Source organism: Carica papaya, chromosome 6 (genome assembly GCF_054855325.1).
Source record: "Carica papaya isolate Zhongbai chromosome 6, ASM5485532v1, whole genome shotgun sequence".
In the NCBI taxonomy this organism is placed as follows: domain Eukaryota; kingdom Viridiplantae; phylum Streptophyta; class Magnoliopsida; order Brassicales; family Caricaceae; genus Carica; species Carica papaya.
This window is the reverse complement of record NC_142314.1, coordinates 4269002-4290807: the sequence shown is the minus strand read 5'-3', so window position 1 is coordinate 4290807 and position 21806 is coordinate 4269002. Positions and strand designations below refer to the sequence as shown.

At 33.8% G+C, this 21806-nt stretch overlaps 2 protein-coding genes across 2 annotated transcripts; both read right to left on the bottom strand.

Annotated features, from left to right (window-relative positions):
• Positions 1-9225: 9225 nt before the first annotated feature.
• On the bottom strand, positions 9226-9570 carry LOC110816540 (indole-3-acetic acid-induced protein ARG7-like). Its single transcript, XM_022044771.2, has one exon. It carries the CDS (start codon positions 9568-9570, stop codon positions 9226-9228), a length of 345 nt encoding a protein of 114 aa, XP_021900463.1.
• A 7916-nt stretch (positions 9571-17486) lies between these two features.
• LOC110816417 (Eukaryotic aspartyl protease family protein) lies at positions 17487-19244 on the bottom strand. The gene has a single exon (XM_022044597.2). It carries the CDS (start codon positions 18964-18966, stop codon positions 17647-17649), a length of 1320 nt encoding a protein of 439 aa, XP_021900289.1. The 5' UTR covers positions 18967-19244; the 3' UTR covers positions 17487-17646.
• Positions 19245-21806: the final 2562 nt, after the last annotated feature.

The window sequence follows — 21806 nt, the reverse complement described above, 5'->3', positions numbered from 1 at the left end:
TTAAACTATATTTAATAATGTTTCGATTATTTTCATGAAATTATTTTAGAAGAATCTCTTAATTTCAACGGGAATAATTTATTTATCTAATTAAATTATAAAAAAACTTAATAATAAACTTTTTAATTACTACAAAATTATAATTAACCTTAGAAAAAGCAAAAAAATGAAAAGTCCATCATGTTAAACACTGAGTTGTGACTGGATTCCATCAACTTTAGCAACTGCATGAAAGATAAATGTACTACAAAAGTTATAAAAAGTGGCCTCATTACTTATACTTTTTCATAATGACTAAAAGATAACGATCGGTCCAAAATCATTCAATTGGCCCCCGTGATATAGTTTTAAATTTTAATTCAAGTTATGCGACCCCATGATTGTTGTTATCTCATCCAAAGTCAAAATATAAGTTTCAATTTTAGAATTCCATAATGTTTTAATTACAATACGAACGTCCAATATATATATATAAATTCACTACTTGGTCTAAAGGGTAATTAGATATATATATATATTTTAAAATTGAGAAGGCTATTGGAATGTGATTTTCGTTGTCAACTTTGTCATACAGAGCAGTACACGACCTTATTTTTTTTTAGCTTTTAGTTAAATATTAAATTTAGATTGGAGAATCTTGTACGTGGCATTGTACTTCCAATATATATATATATGTATATATGTATATATTATATGAAGATAGAGAATTGATGGTTATCTTTAAACATAAAGTAAAAGATAATATATGCGATGGTATAGTGAGAGTGGGAGCAGGTCAAATTGAAGAAGGAAACCTCTCGGACAAGATAATGCCTGAATGGTCATGATTATGATTTTGACATCCAACGGCTCCAGAGCCATAATCTGTGACCGACCATCGTGATCGGTCGGCAGTCACAGACACTGGATAGCTACATCACAGTGTCGTCATTTTTATTGAAAATCATATTTTTCACTTACATATATATATATATATATATATATTATTTAAAACACATATATCGCTTATGCAATATGCATGCACCTCTTACTCCCAACCAATTCTATGCCTTTGTATTAAAGTAATATCCCATCAAAACATAATAATATCAACACACACACACATATATATATATATATAAGCATGCGCCATAATAAAATTTTTATTTCATTCTTAAAATTTTAAATTTCCCACCATAATATATAAAAGTTAAAATATTATTTTCGGATCAAAAAAATTCATATTACTTATCCGTCGTAAGACATAAAAATTAAAAAAATATATATTTAGTTGAAACAATTTATGTTAATAATTGGTACTACGAAAACAATTACAATAATAAAAATTGAGTCGCAATATTTTATGAGCTCTTATATTATTTAATTTCTTTCGTCCAAGTCTTTATATTGTTGTTAATCTATTTTAACAATGTATTTTCAAATTTTTATTGATTTAACCCCCATCATTAATGATTGTTTAGGAGTTTTTTAATGATTGGACACGTAACGAATGATGTGCCGAAATCATGACATATCAAAGATAATATTGCGTACGATATGACATGATTGAGGGTTAGTAATGAATACTGGTCAGTAAAAATTTTAAAAAAATATGGTTAAAATAGTCATTACATTTGTAAATGACCTTTACTCTATTCCATTTAGAACAGTCTTTTTTTATATAGAATTTTTCTTTATCAAATTAGTCTACATCTCTCATTCTCTTGGATTTTAGTACGCTATTCGAAGAGGTCTTAAAATAAGCTAACTTCACGAGAATGTTATCCACCAAATATACAATCTTTTAGTAATTTGGTAGTCAATAAGGTCTCAGTTCTCACTTTAAATTTTATAAATATATATTTATAAGTGATGCTCTTTTCTCTCTTAGAATGACAAGATATCACATATTTTGAATCTTATTGAATAAATCTTACAAAAAATTTGTATGGAGTTTTATTTGCAAAAAATTAATGAAATAGAAACTTATTTTTACCTCTTTATCTTTTGGAATTTTGATGACTAGACTTTTTCTGCTCAGTTAGATTCTCTTGTTTTATAAAAAAGAATTCCTTATAGAAAAATCATTTACTAGCCTCAATCGTCATCATTCTCTGCACTTAATATTGTCTTTCTTTCAAGATCTTTTTAAGATCTCCCAAGTCACTTTTCTTGAGTCATTAACACTTGATTGACTCCCAGATCTCCATCTCCTTTGCTTGTTCTCTCCATCTCTAAGTTCTCATTCTTATGGCTTTAATTTTAGTTGAAACATTTTTGAATGTTTATTAAATGGTTGTTTATATTCCATAATCATTTAAGAGAACCAAATGTTTTGTTTCCTCTTTTATTAGTTGTTATAAAAAAATCCAACAGGGTGTAAATAGAATTTTAATACTCTTTTGATTTTATGCCTTATTGATTGTGGGAAGGCATTAAGAATATATACACATGCAGGAGAGTAAAAGAAAAAGGAGGAAGGTGGTCTCTGAAATCTACTGAGACCACCAGCTGCCCCCAACAATCTAACCAATTTTAAAACAAAAATAATCTTGACCCTTCATTTTAGGGTTTTGATCTAAGCAGTCCATTTGTCTATCTCCTTTCAGCTTTTTTACTCTTAATTTTTTTCACCCACTCCTAAAGATGAAGTCTGTTCACTTTCAACTTTTCAAGTTCCTCATCACCACTTCTTTAACCCTTTGTGTTTTCTTGTTGCTGGTGTTTCATCTTGAACAGAAGTCGGTGATGTGCTGAGGTCCCTAAGGGTTTTGTGAGCAGATCGGCAAGTTGTTCTCTCGAGGTGACGAGTTTCGTTTTGACGAAGCCCTTTTGTACCTGGTCGCGAATTATGTGGCAATCGATGTTGAGGTGCTTTGTTCGTTCGTGAAAGATCGGATTTGTTGCGATGTGCTCGGCGGCTTTGTTGTCACAGTTCAGTATTACGAGTAAGTGATGTATTATTTGAAAATCTCGAATGAGGTAAGTTATCCTTTGAACTTCACATATTGTGGATGACATACTTTTATATTCAGCTTCTGCAGAAGACTTGCTCACCGTAGTTTGTTTTTTTATTTTCTAGGAGCTTAGTGCTGGCCCGAGGAAGATGCAGAAGCCCGTGAGAGATTTGCAACTCATTAAACATGATGCCCAGTCCGAGTCATAAAACACTTTAACTTTAAGGTCATTCCTTCTCAGAAAGAAGATGCCTTGCCCCGGATATTGCTTTAGGTACTTGAACACATATAATGCGGCGTCGAGATGTGACTGTCTGGGCTGTTGCATGAATTGACTGAGATGTTGGGTGGAGTATGTTATGTTGGGTCTGGTAAAGTTGAGGTAGAGCAAGCGGCCGATTAGAAATCTATACATCTCTAGATCTGGTAAGATTTTTCCTTCTTCTGTATTTAGTTTTAGTCCGGAAGGCAGAGAAAAGTGGCTTCCTGTAATGCCCCATTTTTTTTATGGCGCAATCTAATACAATTCCATGATCCAACACGCAAGTCTCATACCAAATCAATCACACACACAGAAACCTTTCCACACTTCATTATTCAAAATCAAGATAAACTTGCAATCGTACATATATATCACAGGATAATACAATCTCATACACTTCCAACAGATATTATCTATTCTACTATAAATTTTTACACACTACAATACGCCCACAAAGAGAATCCTTGCCCTGTGGCGCTATATACTAGGCTCGAAAACCAGCAACTCCGATCCCGGTTTTATCTCTACTTCATCTGTTAATGATAAAGAGTGAGTACACATAACTCAATACGATAAAAATTAAGTTGTAAGTATCATATACAATAACAGAAAATTCAGTATGTTTATATGCATTCCATCTACACAACCTAAGCCATACCTTAGAGCCACCCTAGGACTATTCAATATTAACGTATCCCAAAACTCTAGTTATGGTTACCAGTAGCCCATACAACAACAGAAAATCCAGTATTCCTACATGTACCCTATCTATACAACCTAAGTCCTACTTTAGTACCACTCTGGGACTACACAAAATCAACTTGTCCCGGTAAGTTAGTTATATTACATATCAAATGTGACCGCCTTCAGAAGTCACCCCATGAGTACAAATGTTCTCACTCGTCACTAATAGCGGTGACTAACACTCAATCTTCTACCTCTCGACCCCTAATAGGCCACACCCACACACATAGATACCATCCTCTCCCGTCACCAACATCAGCGACCCAACCCCTTGCCCATCGGGGTCTCCCGACCATCACCACTATCGGCGATCAACCTACTCTTTTTAGGTAGCGACCACCAATATCGGCGTCCTCCAATGCTACCAACTCAAGGACCAAACCATCCCGTACTCGCTTCACCATGTTATCTTGAGGCTCTCCTATTTCTTTACCCGGTATATTGGCCCTACACACATCTCTCCGCATGACACACACTAATATCTCACACATATGCCGGTAATGTTCCCTCACCAACCCATAAATTTACAGCAGGTATACCAACCTATATACAACCCACACTCTCACACCACACAACTACCAACACACCCCTACTCCTATACCTTAAACCACGCCTTACAAGCCTCTCTTTTTCCTTTCCCAAATTTCCAGCATATACACTCTCATCCCCTCCTATATCCACCTCTCCCTACGGTCATACCGCACCTCTCTTCTTGCCCGAATCTCTTCACACACACCGAACTCTTCATTCTCCCTCCTTCCACATCCCACTCTAAAGACCCCTTGCACAGTCATGAACTCTCCTCTCTCTCACAGACCTCACACACCACTTTTCTTTTTCTTCTACCTCCCACGGCCTATTCAGAATATCACAACCCACACACTCACCATCATGAACTTTCATCTCTCTCATAGAACACTCACCGAGTCCATTCTTCCTTCTCTCTCCTCCCACGGCCTCCTCCGTGCACCCAGCTCGCACACACAAACTCTCCTCGCCATCACAAATCTCACTCACTTACCAACCTCCTCGTTCACTCTATTTTCCCGCGGCCTTCACCATGTTCTTACACTCATTTTATACAAAATATCCACCCTATCTCATGGACCTCTCCCACTCTCCAACATCTTCATTCTCTCTCTTCCTACAGCCTCCTCCGTGAACACCTCTACTGTTCCACCTGCCATCCACACCCTCATGTCTCTACATCTTAGTTCTATTACTCTACATACTAAATAAAACCTAGATTTCTTAATCTAAAATCACTAATTCGAAATCATTCCACACCTATACAAGAACTCAAAATTTTACCGTACCTCTCATCTCCATATTCCTTCCTCCCGTAGCTCGTACTGTCACGATCCTCCTTCCTGTTCTCTCTCTTTTCTCGTTTCTCTCCAATCCAGCTCCTCTCTCTCTCTCTCTCTCACCTTCTCTTCCCGCCCCGATCTCTCTCTTCTCTGTTTTCTTTTTTTTTTCATTTTTTTCTTCCCTTCTCTTATTTATAGCCCATCAACCTCTCATCCTGCCTGTCTATCTCACCTCATCCCAACCGTCCACTTCCCCCTTCTCCAAACGACGTCGTTTCCTCCTCCACTTCTCCAAATGACGTCGTTTCCCTCAAACGACGTCGTTTTCCTCCCCCTCTTCTCCAAACGATGCCGTTTCCTCCCATTCTTCACCAAACGATGTCGTTTCACCTCTGAAATTCTCACCCTACCTATACATCTATATATACATACCATTTTTTTTTCAGTTATTACACTTCCTTTTGCGTCTTCCATCCTTGCATCTTGTAAAATGTCTTTGATTTATTTCATCTGGCTGATGTAGATCCCTTTTTTTGACCTGGCTATCTCGACTCCAAGGAAGTATCTTGCTTGGACGAGGTCCTTGACCGTAAAGGCTTCATCTAGGGCATTTTTGACTTTACAAATCTCTTCATTGTTAGGACTCGTAACAAGTAAGTCATCCACATATACCACAATTGCTACATAGTTTTTTTTTTGTTCCTTTTGTGAATATACAATGCTCGACTTCTGACTTAGTGAAGCCGATGGATTGAAACTTTGAAGTAAGCTCCTTATACCATTGGTGACCCGCTTGTTTCAGGCCGTACAACCTCTTGGTTAAATGGTATACTTGCCCTTCACTGGCCTTGAAGTAGCCCTCTGGGCATTTTAGGTATAGGTCATCTTCTACAAATCTATGTAGGTATGCATTATTGATATTTAACTGATACACTGACCAGTCGCTAGCTGCCACGGCTAAAAGTAGTCAAACCGTGACCATTTTAGCCACTGATGAAAAGCTATCATGATAGTTATGCCAAACTCTTTATTGTAACCCTTAGCAACGAGTCTTGTTTTGTATTTTTCAACTGATCCATCGGCATTGTATTTTATTTTATACACCCATTTTGAGTCAATTGCTTTCTTCCCTTTTGGTAGTGTAGTTAGTTCCCAAGTGTTATTGTCTTATAGTGTGGACAGCTTGCATGGCCTCAACCCACTTATTGTCCTTTTTAGCATCCGTATATGACATTGGTTCTTTCGTAATAGACACTTGTGCAATTAAATTAACATAGTCATGATTATATGCAGATGAAGTGAACATGAGGAAGGGAGGTTCGGGCACAGGTTGTTCGGTGATATGGGCAATAAAGTCTTCCATCCAAGCGGGCCTGCTTCTCACCCTGGTGCTCCTCCTTGTTTCAGACTCTTCTAGGATGATGTTTGGTAAGGGGAATTTCTTCTCTACTTTGTAACTGGTTTTCGGGTATGGTTGCTATGTTGATGTTTGGTATTAGTAGTGGGGTGTCATGATAATCTGGTTTAGGGTGTTGTATTTGGTATGAGTGAATCTTTTCATGGAATATGACATCTTTTGACAAAATCGTTTTTCAGTCTATTATATCATATAATTTGTAAGCTTTAGCATTAGGTACATACCCTAAGAAAGCAGGTTTTGAAGCCCTGGGTTCAAACTTGTCCTTTTGGGGGTTAATATTTGTAGCAAAACATAGGCAACTGAAAACTTTTAGGTTTGAGTAATCTGGGTGTTTTTCGTACAAAATTTCATAAGGAGTTTTTCACTTTAAAACAGAGTTTGACAAAACGTTTATTATGTGTGTGGCTTTGAGTATGGCTTCGTCTCAAAACCTTTTTGGTAATTTTAATTCAAACATCAATGCCTAGCAATTTCCAGTAGGTGTTTATATTTTTTTTCCACCACACCATTCTGCTGTGGTGTGTATGTACAAGTTTTTTTATGCATGATTCCTCTTTCTTGAATTTTTTTTTTGTATGAGGTGTTCATGAACTCAGTGCCATTGTCTGTCCTAACTGTTTTGATTATTTTTTGAAATTGATTTTATATTAGATTGCAAAAATATTTTAAAGTATTTGATACACTCGTTTTCTCTTTTAATAAATAAGTCCAAGTGACTCTTGAAAAATCATCAATTATGGTTAAAAAATAGAATGCACTAGAGATACAATTGACCGGGTATGGTCCCCAAAGATCAACATGTATCAAACTAAAAATGTCATTGGTATTGATAGAACTTATTTCATGTTTTAATTGATATATCAAAAGCCTGTTACTTTCAGCATACATTTCTTTAATTTCATCCCACATGTTTTTTGCTGATGTGGTGTACAAGAAGGAGCTAGCAAGCTCTTTATTCATCGAGCTTAGGATCTAGGACACTACCATACTGTCTGTTTTGTGCCATTGTTCATATTCTGCTACATCAAGTTTGGACTTTTTGCATCTGCCATCAACAATAGCGAGCTTATCTTTGGCTCTCAACACAATCACCATGGTTCGACTCCAAGATAAATAGTTGGAGCCATCAAGGGTAGTTGTGACAAATTGCATTCCAAGCTGATCCAAGTTTAGAAGTATCAACACATCTGTATTAAGGTTCGTCATTGAGAAGTAGAGTAATAGTGTAGTGTAGAAATAAGAGAAATCAATACTTATCACAGGCACTGTTCTGATAGTATGTAAAAATATCCAACCGGGTGTAAACAAAATTTTATTACTCTTTTGATTTTCTGCCTTATTGATTGTTTGAAGGCTTTAGGAATATATACACATGCAGGAGAGTAAAAGAAAAAAAGGGAATGTGGTCTCTAGAATCAACTGAGACCACCAACTATCCCGAACAATATAACTAATTTTAAAACAGAAAAAATTCTGACCCTTCATTTTAGGGTTTTGATCTGGGCAGTCCACCTGTCCATCTCTTTTCAGCTTTTTTTACTCTTAATTTTTTTCAATTGTCAATATACTTTGGGTAATCTTAACCCACGTTTCACAATAACTTCCACAAAGAGAAGATAATATGCTTCGTTTAACCACAACCTTTTGTTGTTACTAAGCATATAAGACACATATAATATATTTCACAATATGTTTCATTTAATAACATAAATAAATTTTTTCCACGATACATATAACAACACAAATGATGCATTTAATGACATAAAAATTCTGTGCTATTGCTTGTCTCAATCAATGGTGGAAATTGCATTTTTAAATGCATAACAAATAGCCCTAAATTGACCCATGTTCTTGTGTTTCCTTTGCCTCCCTTTGGCTGTACTTCTTTTCTCCCCGCCTATTAAATTTATTGCAAAGTCTGATACTGCTGTTGTCAAAACTAGATACTACGTTAACAAACAATGTACTTTAAAAAAATTAATTCACCAAATTTTGAACAAAAAATAAATAAAAAACACACACAAGAAACACACTAAGAATGAATGTAAATTTTTTAAACTTTAGCTAATATGCCTTGAGCTTTAGAAACCTCGTTTTAACAACAATACCAACAACTTAAAGAAACCTTATTAGTATTCACTAAATATAAGAGTTTTTATAGTGAAACAATACGAAGGGTATTCGCGGTGAGAACAATTTTTCCTTCTAAAAGAAAATAATTGTCAATTTGCATTACTCTTCCATGTTTGCTTTTTGGGACTATTATAATGTACTTATGGTTTGTTTCATGGAGAAAAACTGAATTTGTATTCCCAAATTACAATCAAACCATTATATTTATAGAATATATATATATATATGTACGTGTAAGTAGTATTCAAGTCAATTAAAAGCTGATCAAAAGGTTTGCTCTGATTAAAGTATTCAACTATAAAAATAGTTCGTAATGCTGCCGGGAATCAACCATTTAACTACATGGTTGAGTGATATATATATATATACGTATCGAGATACATATACATACATGAGTATCTACAAATATCTAGATGATGATCAGCAATTGTTGAAGGACAAAGCACGAGAGAGGTAACGGTGGTGGTGGCGATGATGAGATTGATGATGTTGATTGGATTCCTTCTCAATCATCCACCGGAGATCAAGGAAATCGTCGACGGAAGACGGCAGTTTCAGAGGACCGGCGGTGTGGTAGCCGTATACCTCATGAGCTTTGTCAAGTAGCGGCTTGAAGAGAGGATGGTGGAGATGCGAGATCGGAATTTCAAATCTGTGAAATCCTCCGTCGTCTCCCTCCGTCCCAACTCTTACTCCAACCCACCCTTTCTTCACTTTCAATTTCTTCTCCTCATCTCCATTAGCTTCCTGCGTCTTCTTCCGCATAATCCAGTACGTGATTAATCTTTTCTGTATTTTCTTTTGGGAATTCAACTGAAATCAGCGAGAGAATTTGGATTTTGGAAATCAGTGTGTAATCTTGGGCATAAGGTGTCTGTATATTTATTTGATGATAAGTATGTGACTTCATTTCTATATATAGATTAAATATAAAAAAAAAATTAATAAGACAAAAACTTGATTTAAAAAAAATAAATAAAAAATCATATACCAAAATTTAAATTTTAAAATTAAATATTATGCCACGTTTTAATTGGTCAATAAAATGTCTTATTGCATGCACTTTTAACAAGGGCTTTTATTGGGCGTTCCTTTCTGTGCCGGCCCCCTTCACTTTTTATGCACGCTGTGTATCTTTTTGTAGGACAAAAATGTAATTTCCCATTATAATAATGTTTTATGTATTTTATATTATACGGGTTTATTGTTAATTAATTTAATTAATCAATTCATAATTTGTTTTAAGCAAAAAGAGGGTGCCCCATTACAAGAATTAGTCCAAAAGACGATTATTCTTAAACCTTTTTATTCGTCATTAGTACGGTTTGTGTCCTTGTAATTGTACACCTTACAAGATTAAACATTAAATATCTTTTCCTAACCACATAAATTAACACTAAATATTTATTAATTGTATTGATACGTCTAAAGATTAACAAAGACCATATAAATAATCTCAAAATGAGTATCTACATTGGAGCACTAATTATATATAATTACAATACAATATAAATAAATAGATAAAATAAATTTGAAGAAAGTAAAAAAAATGTTTATTTACTTTTTTAAAATTTTAATCACCTTTGATAGTGGAGTGGAGTCGTTTTGAGGTTTAAACGGCATGCCGGGGGGGTCCATAAAGCCAATAGGGTCGGCCATGGATGCACCTTTCTCCTCTCTTACTAATAATTTCCTTCTGCCTTTTTTTTCTTCTTAATTTATTTATATATAAAATACATAAAAAAATATATTACTTAATTTATTTATATAAAATACCATCTGTGATGAACTCATTTTAATCCAGATTTACGGTAGTAAATAAAACGAAACAAATGTAATTAGATGGTAAAGAAATTAATTAACGATGCTAGAGATAGATTATTACTTAATTAAATAGTTAATATGTTTATTTTTTATATATAAAAAATTATAAATTTAAATCAAAATATTTTAATTGACGAATATACCAATATCTATTAAATAATTAAAAATGATAAAAGTTAAACGTTGTGCACGTGAAATTTCATTAATTAGAATGTAATGACCAATAATATGAAATAAATTGTGTTTGAATATTATTTTTTTATTATATTATAATAAATATATATGTATCATTTAATTAATTAAAAAATTTAAAATAATAAAAGTTGAATATTATATATAAAATTAATTAGAACGAGAATACCAACACATGAAATTAATTATGAATGCTCACGAAATAAAAGAGGTTTAGGACCCATTAACGACAGTTATGTCAATATACATGTGAGGTCCTAAAGGCTTTGACTCCCCAAAAGTCAACGTACGACTTCCAAATGCAAATGACTTCAATATTGTACGCATTGAAAGTCAACGTATCTCCAAGTGATTAGGCTGTTCATGATTGATGATGATGCTATTTTTATTTATTTATTATTATTTTTAAATCAAGATGCCTGGAATAAAATCAATATTCCACTTAGATCGAATAATTAGTTGGTTTAGTGTTTTAAGTAATTTAAAAATTTATAGAAAATAAGTTGAAAATTATCAACTTTCATAATTTTCTGATATTAAAAAATAATTAGATAAGTGAAAATTACATTCGTGCCATAATAAATAGCATTTTTTGGGACAATATTATAATGTTTATATATATAGTAGTAAATATAACATACTATAAATATATCATATTATATGTTTTGAGAATGATTTATGTATCGAATGGTTTAAAATACAGATTTTAGTTTGAAGTACTTACAACAGATAGAAGAGTTTCTTTATAAAAGATTGTAGATAGAAGTGTGAACAAAGATTTTTTTTTTTTAAAAGGCAGAAGGATGGAGGCAGTCATGGTGGATTTGAAGTGATAAAAAGAAGCGATTTGGAATTGAGAGGGAAGAGGTGGAGATGATCGAGAAAGCTATAAAAATAATTTTATGTGTTAGATTCATTTGAAACCTAAAATGTAACGATTCGGAACTAAAAAAAAAATAAATTATAAATTTGAATACGGAAGCGAAATAATAGTATTAGGGTTTACATTCTTTACACAATAATTCAGAATACTTAATAGAGTTACGTGGTCACATTTTTCTTAATTTCATCATCCACTTATTTTTCTTAATTTTTACATTAAATAAAAATTTATAAATTTAAAAATTATATTTTATACGTTAATTTTAAATATTTTAAAATTAATTCTGAATATTACATAAAAGATAATAACTACCTTAAATTAGCTAAATGTATCATAAGGTGATAATAATTCTTTAAATTTTTTATTTTTATATATTAAATTATGTTAACCATGGTCATAATTGCACAAAATTTACCAATCATGTAACGACCCAACGAAATAAGAAGTTAAAATTTACATATCTTAAACAATAACTTAAAATTACTAAACAAATATCACGGAATGAATTCTCTGAAAAAAATATGAGAATTAAGAAAAATAAAGGAAAATATAACGTATCTACCATCTACTCGCAGTCTTCTTACAGATCGGCCTCGGGAAGCAGATCCTCTTGATCTGAAATGGTTAAAGAATGAATGAGTTACACTAGCCCAGTAAGAACATCACACTATATCACCGACAAAGAAGTAAAGACTGATAGAAAATCAAAATAATTAATAGAGCAGTAGATTTAAACAAATATATTTATTAACAATAAAACCATTTACCCTTTTACTTACCATCGGAGAATTTATGAAAACAACCTATAAAGACAATAACATCATACAGATTATAACTTCATACACAATTAATAACATAGAATATATCATAAATTTATATTCATTAATAATAACTAAATCATAACCGTTTCTCGTTTTACCAGCTTACTAATATCCATGGGAATCCATAGGAGTGTCCCTGTTACACATAAACCCTTTTCCTTAACAATTTTAATTACATAGCCATCCCCATACCCCGTCCGGTATGAGCGCCAAGATATTAAATCTCAATACCCCTGTAACACCCCAAAAAGACCTTTATTTTATTTTTTAGAATTGTATTTGATTTTTTTGCTACTATTTTTATTTTAATTATTAATTAATAAAAAATGTTATAATTTAATTTATTTTTATTTAATGGGAATAAAAATATCAATAATGATAAAAATGGATAAAATTATTTTTGGGAATTAATTAAAAATAATTTTTTTAAAAAAGAGTGAAATTTTGGATTATGATGGTATTTTTGAAAGAAAAATCAAAAATTGGGGGTCAAAATGTAATTTAAAAAAATTATGCCATGTCAGCAGCTCAGTCAGCAGCCTCGGCCAACCAGGACACGCCGCGTGGCAAGGACACTGGCGCGGGAGGCCACGCGGGACAGAGCCACGTGGGCGATCTGAGTGCACGCGATCGAACGGTCCAGATCTCATTCGTGAGGACGGCCCAGATCTCACGTGCACGGACGACCCAAATCTCACGCGTGCGGATGACCCAGATTGACTCACGCACGGACGGCCCAGATCGCATTGCGATGGATGGCCTAGATTTATTTCTATTTTAATCGCGATCGGACGGCCCAGATTAAAAGAGGAAGGTTATAAATAACCTCACCCACGCCCAACCCCAAACCCTAGCTGCCAGTACCCTCGCTAGAGAAGAAGACCCAGTCACCGGAGGAGTCGGCTGCCGCCACCCGCCGCCGCACCGGAGAATTTTCTGACTGCCAAACGATGTAAATTTTCTCCCATTGGCTCATTTTTCGATGCTGAATTTGCTTATGGCCAAATTGGAGCCAATCCACCGGGCAATCGGCCGAAAAATACCTCCGAAGTCCAGCGGCGCAGCTGCGGCTTTCCTCAATTTTTGCCTCCGATGAGGCCCTTCCTGGTATCCGTTTAGATAAGACGACAGCATCACTAGATATCTTGGGAGATGGTGGACGGACCGGGTCTGTAGAGAACCCTACCGGAAACGTGGTCTCTCATATCGGACGGAGTATGAAGACCTTGTGTGTTTTGACGTCCATACCGCATGAGGTATAGGGACGACCCATTTTACCCTCATACCGGACGGGGTATGGGGACGGCTCTGAATCAAGTTATCAATGTGAATGGTTCACGTGTAACGGGGACCCCTATGGATCCCCATGGATACTAGTAGGCTGATAAAAGAGAAAAATCTGTTGTCTAATGATTGAAATGCAAAGGTATGATATGTATTATGTTATAAAGTGTGTATGATTTCATGATATTATAATGTTATTATTTTTTATGTTGTTTTCATGAAGCTCACCGAGGTAAGTGGATAGTAAATAGTTTTATTATTGATAAATGAGTTTATCATGAATTATGCTCCATTGGTCATTTTTGTTTTCTATCAACCTTTACTTCTGTGACAGTGAGATAGTGTGATGTCTTTACTGGGCTAGTGTAGTTCATTCCTTATTTAATCATTTCAGATCAGGAGGATTTGGTTCCCGAGCCCGTCCCACAGGAAGATGGCGTAGACGTCTAAGGATTTCATAGTTTTATTTATAGCATTCATTACTAGTATTTACCTTAGTTAGTTTATTCTTTCATACTTTTAATACGTTTTGGTTATTGTATAAGGGATGTTAATCAGAATTTTTATTTCGCTTCCACACTTAGAAATTTTAATACATACATTTCATTTTTTATTTCCGAGGCCATTACAACTTCATCCGATATGAGGGTAAAACGGGCGGTCCCCATACCCCGTCTGGTATGAGCGCCAAATTACCAAGTCTCCGTATCCCGTTCGGTATGAGATAACATTCACGGTAGGATTTCTTTTGAACTCGGTCCGTCCACCATCTCCCAAGATATCTAGTGAGGCTGTCGTCTTATACGCTTATTTGATCATATCCCTTTCCTGTTTTTCCTTAATCCCCGTTATCAAATCAAACATAATCATATAAACAAACGAACTTGCATCCACTAATGCAATCATATCTTAAATCCCAAAATCAAGCAGTGGTCAAGTAAATCAGTAATACATGCATTTAAACAATAAAATATATAAAACAGAAACCATCATATTTTTAGACTGCAAAATAAATCAACAGAAATCAACAAAGAACAATGTCCGATTCGGGCTCCATTAGCAATCTGTAATTAATTATGTACATCTATTTAATTTATACAAAAGACCGTTTTATTATTTATTTAAACTTCAAATCTATGATAGAAAATAGTGTGAGAAGTTCTTATTTGATTTGACACTGAAAAGCTAAATAGTTTACTGCGCCTACAGGCAGTCCCTGGGTTCTCTAAATTTTTCTTCAGGAATTGAAACGCGCTCACGGTACCTACAAATATCCCAAATAATCCAAAAATTAGACCCAGGGCCCACTCAGCCAATTTCAAAAATCCAGCACGGCAGCTCCATTGTGCTCCGGCAGCGGCGCCGCCGCTCGCGGCGACGATCCGCCTCGGTTTGGCTATTTTTGGCCGAATTCAGCCAAATTTGCATCGGTTCCTGTGAAAAAATATACTTAGGGCTCTTGGTTGGCCGAAAGAACGTAGAAAATCGAAACTCACCGGTAGCAGTGCTCTTCGGTGCGGTAACTCCTCCGGCTCACGTTGCAGTTAGATGTTTTGCTCCGGTCAACCTGTAGAGAAGGAAACGGTGATCATAACAGTGAAAAAATTACATCGAACGAAAATTGAAAAGGGTCTCATTGGAGGCGTTCTTCGAAACACCATGCAGCGGCGGCGCCGAGCTTCGACAACGTTTTCGGTCAATTGGCTAGTTCTTTCACTCTGATTTTACCATGGGTGGGTTTAAAATTGAAAATCGTGCAAGAAATTTTTTTTTTTTATCTCTTTTGGCAGTCAAAAATTGCTCCGGTGCGGCTGTAGGTGACGGCGATAGACTCCCCGGCGACTTAGCTGTCTTCTTCGGTGAGGGGCTCTGGCGGTTAGGGTTTGAGTTTGGGTGCAGATGAAGTTATTTAAGCCCATCCGCTTTTAATTTGGACTATCTGTCGCTTTTGATTTAGACCGTTCGATCGCGATTAAATAGGGAGTGAATCTGGACCGTTCATCGCGATTCAATCTGGGTCGTCCGTGTGCGATTCAATTTGGGACGTCCAATGCAATCTGGGTTGTCCGTGCGCGTTTTCAATCTGGGCCGTCCGTGCGCGCGGGAACAGATCTCAGCTGTTCGATCGCGCGCACGCGGATTGCCCACATGGCTTCGCCAGCGTGGCCTCCCGCGTCAGCGCCTTTGCACCTGGCGCGTCCTAGTTGGTCGGGGCTGCTGACCGGGCATCTGACATGGCGAAATTTTTCTAAATTATATTTTGACATCTGGTTTTCGATTTTTCTTTCAAAAGTACCCCCAAAAATCCAAATTTTCACAACTTTTTTTCAAAATTATTTTCAATTAAATCCTCAACTAATTTTTACCATTTATTATTATTATTATTTTTATTAAATTAAATTAAATTAAATTAAACTAAATTAAATTCAATTAACAAATAATTATATATATATAAAATCAATGTTGGGTGTTACAAATTATGCTAACACAACAAGTTGAACAAGTTTATTACTAGTTGTATTATAAGATAAAGATGTCATTATTAAATCAATGAATTGTGATCAGAATCAAAACACGTCATATAGTTTACAAAAATTTGACCTACACGTAATGTATTCAATGATGATATTTTTTTATATTTAAAAATTGATTGATGATCATATATTATATTATGTAAATTTTTTTTATTTTATTCTTAAATTATTTTATTATTTAATTTAAATTCTGTCATGAATAACGATAAATACATTTTTAGATGATTTAAATAAGAATAATTATACGAGAGATATTGAGATAGATAAGATTAACATTATATATTTATAGAATTAAAGGATATATTTATAAAATTAAAGGTTTGAAAATACTTAAATGATTAATTTAGTATATTTTCATCTTTTTTTTTTTTTAATTAGCTAATTGCAAAGCCATAGAAAAGAGTTTTTCAAATGAAGCAACTTTTCTCTCGTACATGCATCAACACAATAAATTGACAAAGAAAATGTCAAATGATCAAATCAATATATCATTATATAGATGTATACGTACATCATTTAACCTTTTCTTTTACTCCAAGACTATATATATATATATATATGATGCCATTTTTCTGAAGATGGCCATCTTGTATACATACACATACTTATAAGATGAATGAATATCTACTTAAAATTATAAGAAGAAAAGATTAGAGTATATAGTTGATGTGTGGGGGGATAAAGAGACTTCAAAATTTGATGATTTTCAGTAGCCCAAAATATATTTGTCAACGCCCACAAGCACCAATCCCACTCTCTTCAATTACCATAATATCTTTTTTTTTTCTTTAAAAAAAGAAAAATTATTTTATGAAAAATTATTATTATTTTCTTATTTTAAAATATAAAAATATATTAATGACAATGGAATTATATACATTAATATTTATTTAATGGGTTTTTTTTTTAATTTGATGATATATCCCAAGATGGAAAATTTCTTGGTCTTCTTTTTTTTTTTTTTTTTTTTTCTTTAAGAAATATTTCATGGCCCTCTTATTATTACATTTGCTTAATAGATTTTTTATATAAAAAATTATGAAAAATTATATTTAAACTTTACAAATTGTATTTATAGAGTCTTTTAATGTACTTGTACCCTTAAAACACTTAATAATTTTTTACATAATTGTGTAAATAAAGTAGAAAAATGGTGATTTTATTGAGAACCCATTTTACACACATCAATACAAGAATCCATTTAATAAGAAATAATAACGAAAAACAAAAAAAAAAAAAAAAGCACCCGAGATTAGAAGAAACACACAAACTAACTGAACTGTAAAAATGGGTTAATTAACTCTCACAAATTATCACATTGCGTGGGCGTAAACGACGCCGTTTCCTTCCCAATATCATACGTGACCAACATATTCTGCTGCTGGATATTACCAAAAATAGACATCCCACTGGAAGCTCCCATTGCTAAACACAGAACTCCCATGGTCGAATCTCCAATCATATAATTCTCTCCGGGCAACTCCAAGTCCGCGTCTTTGAAGTGAAACACCAACTTGGGTACCTCCACGTCTTTCGAATCCGCCGGCAGACGGAAGCAGACGTCGAGACCCGTCGCGCCGGAGTCGTCGACGGGGAGATTTATCCGAGAAGTAAACTCTTTCTTCACCAGATCGAATCCACTCTGTTCTAAGTAAGTTATGGTTGTGCCGGAGTCTATGATTACGCCGCCAGTTCCGTCTTCTTGGAGTTCGAAAGTAGATGGATTAATGGGTAATCGAGCGTCGCCGACTGTGATTCCTTCAAGGGAAAGATAGTAGAAAGATGGTTGTGATGGGTTCTGAATCAATGGGGTTGTCTTGATTGATTCGGTTTTCGTGATGTTGAAGCTTTCTTTGGGTCCCATGAAAAGGGTACTGGTTTTTGAGTTGTCATCAATGGATGTCAGGCAGTAAGAGAATTGTGGTTCGTTGAGCTGTGAAACGAGTGACAATGGTCCACGACCGAAACCCACTATACCTGCGCCTTGGCTGAACCCATCGCCTTCGTTGTCTTGACCGCAACCGAACCCGATATGTGGGACAGAGACGTCGCCGAACGTGAAGGTTTCCTGGGCCAAAATCCCCTGCGTCGAAGAGTAATCGCCATAGGTGTATAAATACTCGCAGTCATTTTTGCATGTTGGTTGAGGTAGGGATTTACAGAGATCATTTGAGCAAGATAGTTTTGAGAAAGAAGAAGAACTTTTCGGGTCAAAAATGGGGGTGGGCTGATCGTAACAGTCGGTGCATGGCTTACACTGAGTCCATATCAGATCGCTTCCAGTGTCGAGTACGGCGGAGTAAGTCCCGGGTGGTGTGCCGATGGCTAACTTCATTAAAAACTCACCGTTTCCTGCATGAACAGGGGCTTGAACGACGTCGTTTGAGTCTAGAGCCATACCCCATAGTCTCTGCAACCTGTGGTTCCCGCGCTTGATTCCTCTCTGTATACGCTGAAATTTTGTCAGATTCTTCCCGGAATCGACATATTTGAGGTTGACCCTGAACCGGGTTTTGACTTGCGGCCGCTCTAAAGTTCCCCTAGACGTGGAAAATGCTGGAGAAGCAAGTAACGCCATTAAAGTTACTGATAATAATAATACAAAAGAAAGTAACGAAGGCATTGTATATTATTAAGGTGGTGAGGAGGAGGATTAGGGGTTTGAAGAAGAAAGGGTTTAGAGATGATGTGAGCTCAAAAATGGAGGAGAGGATCGAAAGTAAAATGAAGAAAGATTTGGAGGTTAGAGGAAGTGAAATATTGGGCGGATCTTGCGTGGTTGTTGAAGAAAATTAGATCCAACAGGCTCAAAAAATTACCCTACAACATTTCCGTCAAGAGAAGAAGAAATCAGTGTATCACACACGTAATATTCTCAATGTTTTCTTTTTCTTTCTCTATTAATAATATATATATATACATATGCATATGTCTATACATCCATACACTAAAATGTTCTTCTACAATTTTTTTTTTAATCATTAAAATCTCTAGTCTCTCTCTCTCTTAGATTTTTCCCTTATAGGTAATGAAATATCAATTTTACTTATAATTTTTAGGAATTTAGGATTGAAAATCACTAAAGAAAATCATTCCGTAGTCTATATATTTTTTATTAATAATTTTATAAAAACATCAATAATTTAATTTATTCAGCTATATAAAGGATTACTTAATAATTAATAAATATAAAATATCGTATCAATTATTTTAAAATAATTTTTCATAGCCAATAACCTATAAATATCTTGAGAGATGAGTAGTCATCAAATTAGTTGGGATATTGGTTAGTTCTTAATTCACTTTGGTATTAGCTATAATTGTATATATGAAGCTTTGTTAATGAAGTTCTTTTATAATATATATGTATATATATATATATATTTTGATCGTATACATTTTGGGTAAGGAATTTGAGCATGATTGTGATGATCACTAATATGGTGCATGTATATACAAATGACGTACGACCCGGGTGAGCAATTCATGAAAATGATCTCTTCTTCCCTAAATCATATATATACATGTACAATGTACATACATATATATCATCAACGGCTAGTATTTTTCCTCATTAACATTGATTAATACGAAATATATTTTAGGATGGTGTCATGTGTATTGTATAGATCCGGTTGGTGGCCTAAAAGGTATACTAGTTAAACATTGGTGGGAAACTATTAACAACTTTGTTTCGTATATGTCTAAGACTATATCTATATGCCTTCACAAATTCTTATTTTAGTTTTGAATAACATTAATTGTCAAAAGATAATTCCTTTTTAAAGTATTACGTAATTCTTTAATGAGCAATTCTAGATTTTGAAAATAATTTATAAGTATTTTTTAAAAAAAATAAAAATAAAAAACACTATAATAAATGGTTTTCTCATAATTTTTATGTATTAAGAGTAAATCAATGTTTTTTTAATTTATAAGTAACTATCACTGTAAAAAAATAAATAATAATGTTAATAACGAAAACTAAGAATTACAAAATTAGCGAAACTTGAACCTTGGTTGGAAAATCGCCTATGAATGAATGGAGAATCTCTAGCATCTCATCAACTACAAATTCTTATTCCACGCTACATTGTTGGGAGAAAGAAGAGTGAGATAAAGATAAGAAATGACGATTTGAAAAGGGTGATGACAGTTTTATGAGGGTTACTTTGTAGTCGTTCAAAGTACGTTATATAAATTTGAGTTCATCTATTTATTATGTAAAGAACTAAACTGGAGTAAAATTTCGAGTATATTAGTGTTGAAATTAATAACTTCAAATAAAATTATCACATTACAAGTAACGCAAAGATGTAGAAACGTATTGATCACTATATTAACTTATTCCTTATATAATATATTTCTGATTATATTTTAAGCGTAGAGATATATTATCAATGTGAAATATTATTTTATGAACATATTTAAAAAAAAGTAGAAAATATTTAAAACAGATAATTTAAAAAATTTAAACGAATAACAAAAATTATTAGTAGTACATTATTAGTATATTTTAAAGTGTATCGGACATATTATGAGGAGAAGCAATCATTTCTCCAAACCCATTTAGCTCCATGGGAGAAGGAAAACAAAGCCATACTTGCTAGGTGTATGAAAATAAAGAAGATGAAAATTGACAAGTAGGGCTCACGGGCTAAGGCATTGGAGTGAAGAAACCTCTTACTCAAATACTATTCTGTAATCATATACACACACACATATATGTATATATATATATACATATATTCAGAAATTTTACAAGAAAAAAAGAAAGGAGTTGGCCAAATCAGGTCCACTAATACTTCAGAACATTAAATCATTACAACTCTCAATTATTGCAGTATCATCTCTTCTCTCCATCCACTTCTAATGATAACCTCTGCCCTACTCATTTTATTGCCGATATATATGCATTTGGTATTCTGTGTTGTCTAGGGTCCAAGTGAATTTGTGATATATTCTGTTTGATTATAATTTTTTTTTTCTATTTTTTAATTTAATGATTTAATATTTAATATTTAAAATTTAATTCATGTAGGTTGTGCAAATTCACAAACTTGAATAAAAAAATGAAAATATTATTTAAATTCGAATAATATTTTGATATATGGTCTTGTTTGTCACATGAGTTGGTGGTAGCTTACCACTTGAATTAGACCAAGACTCACATGTTACATATCACCTTAATTATAATTAAACACCTAATTAAGAGAATAACTGGTTAACTGTTTAGAGAAAAAAAATTAGAATTTGAATCCAACTTTATATGTTCTTACCCACAAATCCATTTAATAATTATTAATTGTTTTAAATTGAATATTAAAGTTAAAATGGGTAATTAATTAGGTTAGATAAATCATGTTTTAGGTTACTGTCAAATTGGTAGGTCAAAATATGATTGATTTGGTTTCACCTTTTCTGTGTCTTTAAGTTTTTAATTAACTTAAGATTGAAGATTAA